At 35.9% G+C, this 6000-nt stretch overlaps 1 protein-coding gene across 2 annotated transcripts in view; it reads left to right on the forward strand.

Moving 5' to 3' along the window:
• The window catches only part of STAM (signal transducing adaptor molecule), a 61615-nt gene extending 57163 nt beyond the window's left edge, over positions 1-4452 (forward strand). For both annotated transcript variants that reach the window (XM_045534213.1, XM_045534204.1), the window contains exon 14: positions 3100-4452. In XM_045534213.1, coding sequence (XP_045390169.1) covers positions 3100-3328 — 229 coding nt within the window. In that variant the 3' untranslated portion in view covers positions 3329-4452. The remainder of the gene's footprint in view (positions 1-3099) is intronic.
• The last annotated feature ends 1548 nt before the right edge of the window (positions 4453-6000 follow it).

Genomic DNA, 6000 nt, shown 5'->3' on the forward strand with positions numbered 1-6000 from the left:
TGTCGGCACTGGGCTAGACATTTCATATTCAAGCATGGTTTAGAGTTTCTTAGCTTCAGGGTGCTTACTGGCTAATGGGGCAAACACATAAGAAATATGCAATTTATTACAACGTAATTTACAAATAAGGGATAAATTTTTACAAATAAGGGGTAAAGCCTGGTGCTTTAGGATCCTCAGGGTTTGAGGAATTTTTCCAAGAAAATACACTCAAGTTGTGCTATTCCTAGCCAGCAGACAAAAAAGAAAGGAGGATGTTCTGTCACGACAAAGATATGGTAGTATGGAATGGCATGGTACCCACAGAATGAGCAAAGGTAAGGGGCAGGGAAGGTATGGGATGTGTTGGGCATTACCAACAGTACACTGTTCCTAAAGGATTAATGTATATGGCGGGGCAGTGAAAGACACACCTGGAAATATTGACAGTGACCTAAGAATGAGTGGCCCTAGGTGTCAGGTAAAGATAAGGAGAAAACCCATAAAGGTTTTAAATGGCAATAGGATGGATGGCTTCACAGGGGCAAGATTAGAAACCAGGAGGCTGCATATATTAGGCAAGAAATGATGAGTGTCTAACTGTAAGATATAGTGATACTAATGGGAAAGAGTTTTTTAGGAGCTTGGCAAATAATTGCTTATTGGGTGGTGTGTTTGGGAGACAGTACAGAGCAGAGATAAGAGGAAGGTAATGGGTGAATTGTAAGGTTTTACCCTGGGCCATATGTGGATGCTAGAACTGTAAATTGAGACGAGGAATATAGTATAAATGGAGAATGGTTACAGTAATAGCTAACATTTATGTGGTTTAATATGTGCCGGGTACTGTGCTATATGCTTTACACATATTAACTCATTTACTTCTCATAATAACCTGTGAAGTCGATGCACTATTATCCCTATTTTACAGATGGGGAAACTGAGACATGGAGAGAGGCCTAAGGTCTCACTTAGCTAAGATTCAAAACCAGGCATCCTGGCTCTGGAGCTTAGCATATAGTCTCTGTGTTACATTATTGCAACATTGTGACCCACTCTGTTGTAACAGCATGGAATTTGACTTCTTGTACAGCTTTACATCTCACATCTTACAACACATAGAGAATAATAATGGGTGATGCCTTAGTTAAGTCATCACATTACTTGGAATATAGTATTAAATTACCATGTCTTACAAGAATTAAATTACCATTTTATAATAATGAATTAATTTAATTTCTATAAATTACAAGAGTATTGAATTCACCAACAATTGTGTTAATATGTGTAAACAATTTAGCAATCGAAGGAAAATTTAGAAATAAGTAGAGAGGCAATATTTTGAAAATTTGGGCAATTGCCCATTATATAGCTTGTTTTGCATTTTTACTACAAATGTAGGGGACATTCTCCATATTAAAGCATCTTAGTATTTCTCTTTGCATAGCTAACTGAGTGTGTTACACACGGTAGAAACTCATATATCAGGTTGGAAATAGGAAGTGAGGAAGTAGAGACAATGAATTAAGACAACTCTTTGTAGGATTTTTTTTCTTGTTATAGGAGCAGTGCACAAGTAGAGGGGGCCTTAGTTGAGAGCACTGACAGCTGATCAGCTCTAGCAAGAGGGAAAGCAGAGTTTGAATGGGCGATGATAAATATGGTAGGAGAATAAATGCTTTCATATTTTGGGGGAAATAAGAGAAATGACGTTATCAGACTTTCATCTCCCCTAGTCCTCCGGAACTGTTCTTGTCAAGGAACTGGTGATTTCCGTATTGCCAGATCCCAGGGTCAATTCTCAGTTCTCTTCCTCCTTCATTTGACAGTTCCTTGTTCCTTCCTCTTTTTTGAAATGCTTTCTTCGCTTAGCTGAGGCCATTTGCTCTTAGTTTCTCTTCTGCCTCACTGTCACTCCTTCTCAGTCCCTTTGTCTAGTGCCTCTTTATCCTCCTGACTTCAAGGTCCAGGGCTCAGTATGTGAACCTTTTTTTCATTTGCAGTCATTCCCCAGGGGATCTCCTGTAGCTCCGTGACTGAATGCCATGTGTATGCTGATGACTCCCAAGTGTATATTTCCATTCATCTCTTTCCCACCAGACTCCTGACTTGAATAGCCGATGGCCTGTGCATTATCTTTTTTGTTTATCTTTTAGACATCTTACTTGACATGACATGTCCAAGATCATACTTTGACCATGCCCACCCCCACCCTCCCCCAGTCTACTGTAGTCCTGTCTGCAGCCCTCTCCTTTTCAGCAAATGGCCACTCTACCAGTTACTCAGTTCTAAACCTCAGGCATTCTGGACTACTGTGTCCATTATCAAATTTTGAAGGCACTGTCTTCAAATATATCCAGAATCTGACCCTTTTCTTTCATTTCCACCATTACTACTGTGGCTCTGTTGCCTGTCAGCTCTTTCCTGCATGATTGTAATAGCCTCTAGTCTATCCTTGCTTCCATCCTTGTCCCACAGTGAACCTGCTAAAACCGAAGTCAAATCACACAAACCTTATGCTCAAAACCAACCACTTTCTTCCTCCTCACAGTATAAGCACCATGTATCCTCTCTCCCACCCCCTCTAATTCTGCCACTTTATCTTGTGCCTCAAGCCTTGTGGCCTTCTTGCTGTTGCTTGAACACACCTGGCATTTTCTCTGCTCAACAGCTTCTTTTCTTTGCCTGAAATGTGCTTTTCCTAGATAAACAATCTGGTTTACTCCTTCACTTTTTTCAGGTCTCTGCTTAACTGTTGCCTTATCTGAGAGGCCTTCCCCTGCTGTAAACTAGAATCCCTTGCCTCAGGTACTCTTGGTCCTCCTTCCCATGCTTTAGTGTTTCATAGCGATTATAACCACTTGACACATTATAAATTTATTATCCTTTTTCTCATACTAGAACATAAGCTCCATGGTGATAAGGATTTCTTTTTCTTTTTTTTTTTTATAGTATTTCAGTACCTAAAATAACAATGTTTGGCAAATATGGATATTTAAGAAAAATTTATTACATGAATTGAGTATATGAATAAATGTTTAATAAATAGCTTTCCTGTTTGTCTGTAAATGGCTCTATAATTCAATGTTTATCTGACTCAATGTTTTTCTCCCTCCACAGCACAATGGTCAGTTCTGTGCAAGGAAATGCATATCCCAGCCAGGCTTCAGTATACAGTCCACCTCCTGCTGCTGCCGCAACGGCTGATGTCACTCTGTACCAGACTGCAGGAACTAGTATGTCCCAGGTGCCAAACTATAGTTTAACGTCCTCAGTCTTGCCTCAGCCAGGAGGCAGTCAACAGCCACCCCAGCCACAGCAACCATATTCTCAGAAGGCTCTGCTATAGGACCTGGGACTCCTTTCGCACATGTCTGCTGAATGCCCCTGACAGTGTTATGAGATACGTTAATATCTTACGATTTGTTTATGCTCAGCTTATAGGAATCTGTCCTGGTCAGCAGGTTCAAATATTCAAGAAGGTAGAACTCTCTTCAATTTACATGGACTTTTTAGAGGTTCTCTCCTCCCCCACCCCTCCCCCAGAGGAATGAAACTACTTACAACATTTAATTCCTTTCATAATATGAAAGAAGTGATACAAGATTATCTGTCTCATAAAATTACCTGGTCTGCAAAAAGTCAAACTTACAAAAACTGTTGTGGCAAATGTTAATGTACATATATTGATATGTAACTTCATTAGCGGCCATTTTGAATCACAGTGGTGATCATGTGAATATATTTAACACTGTGTTAAATTAATTTACATTGCTATTTTATTTTAATCATGAACAACTACCATGTTAATGTTTTGTGTAAATTTAAGATAATTACACTATCCTTTTAAACTGCAAGAAAACAAAGTTGTAGCATATCTATATGAAGGCATTCTGTTGTCCATGTTCCAGTTTCACATTAAACTGAACTTTCCTTTTACTAATTGTGAGCTAAACATATACATATATATATATATGTATATATATATATTATGTCTTTCTGTAGCCTCTGCATACTACTAGCTGTCATCACACCAGCGTACAGTAGCTAAATTTTTGGTGCAATTGTAGCAAATGATAATGTTCCCTTTGAACTTTTACATTTTGGCATGATATTTCAGAATATTGTGGGACCATGAGACAAAATTAGGTAGGATCACATTCTTTATATCTTATTTTTAAAAAAATAATGTCAATTTACTTTTTCCTAGTTGAAGGTAGTAATTAGGTTTCTAAGCTGTATACTGTGTTTATTGGTGGCAGTGACACCAAAGATAGAGGCGATGGATAGAAATTTTTAAACTGGAAAGAAAACATGAATTACACTACATTTTCAGAGTCTCTTGTAATTATTTAGGATATAAACAAAATTTGATTCATCTGTCTTATCCCATTACTAGTCTTTTAAATATGTCTTTAACATGTTGTATCCCTTAATTCTTCATTAAAATGGATATAAGTAGCTGTTTCAAAATAATCTATATTCCTGGCTTTACTTAACAGTTTATATATTTATTGTTATTTTTCAAACTGGATTTTTGGGCTGCTCTTTCCTGACTTTTAAAGTTCTAGTGGAATTATTTTGGCTTTCTACTCAGGAGTATTTTTGAATGAATGCTTTTCTTTTAATTCTTACAAAGAATGTTTTCCACTGACTTTTAATCTTTGAAATATTTATGATTTCCCGGGTTTGCTATACCATTATTTTAACACTTTTATTTAAAAAATTGAAAAGTTGAGTTGAATACTATATTTAATGACTTGATTTAACAACTAACATACCATAAATGAAAATTTGATTTATATTTTCTAAAACTATTATAATCAGGTAGCATGTTTTCTTTTTGACACATAATTCCATCTGTGGCAAGTAATCTTAATGGTGACTAATTTCACAGGTTTAAATTTAAAGCATAAAATTTAAGTGTTTCACTCTAATGTTGTACTTTCCTGAGTTTAGAGTATGTTGCCCTCAAATAGTAATTTTAAAATTTGAATTCAGATTTCACATTTTAAATATTTTGAGTAAGTTACTTTTTGAAAAACACTGCCAGATTATAATCTTTTTAATTTTAATATTATGGTTTAACTGATACACTTTTCCCTAAGTCATACTGTATTTTTCTTTTTGCCCTTTGATAAATTCCTGTTTGCCAATGACAAATGTATCATTTTCCCATTTTAATTTTGGTATCTTTCATGCTGTAAAATCAATGACAGATTCTCTAGTATGTTTTTTTGCCCTATAAAAGTCAGTGGTGAATTGAAAAAAGCTACCCTTATAATTCATATACATTTTTCTTTACCTGTTAGATCACTGAGCTTATAAAGGTTTAAATGATGAGTACTTAAAACTGATATAATATTAGTTTGTGCCTTTTACTAATTAAGGATGAAAATACCAGGTGGAAAAATTCCAATGGAAATGAAGTACTGGCTTCTCTGTCTTTCAAATGACATGACACGGATGGAAATAGGAAGGGACTAGTTAGGATCACAAATAATTTTGTTCTAAAACTGTGTGTTGCACTTTCTGGAAATTTTTTATTAATAGCTGTCCTTATTTTGAAGGAATAGGATTATTTATAAAATGAACTAGCTATAATGTAAACTTCTGTGAAGCAAATTTTATTTCTCAGTTTCTTTCTTTTATAAAGTTTGAGGTGTGTTCCATAATACAGTGACATCTAAATGGAAAAAATTCAATCCAATTACAATCTAGCATAAATAGCAAATAGGCCTCATGGCCAGTTGGCTGTGTTAAGATATCAGTGCCCTAAACCTACTAGGAGTGATGTGTAACACATATTTAATGTGATTTTTCGGTCTTTTCCAACTCTGTCTGTCTTTCTCCTTCACTCTTACCACTCTCCCCTACTCAGTGAGGGACCTTTTTATGTGTCTAGAGATTCCCTTCTTCATAGTAAATACTTCTGGAACTTTGTTTCTGTACCTGTTAGTCTTTATATTTAAAATGCTTAATAGACCAGCATCATTCTTTTCTGATAGATACAGCTTTCAT

Source organism: Lemur catta, chromosome 1 (genome assembly GCF_020740605.2).
Source record: "Lemur catta isolate mLemCat1 chromosome 1, mLemCat1.pri, whole genome shotgun sequence".
NCBI lineage: Eukaryota > Metazoa > Chordata > Mammalia > Primates > Lemuridae > Lemur > Lemur catta.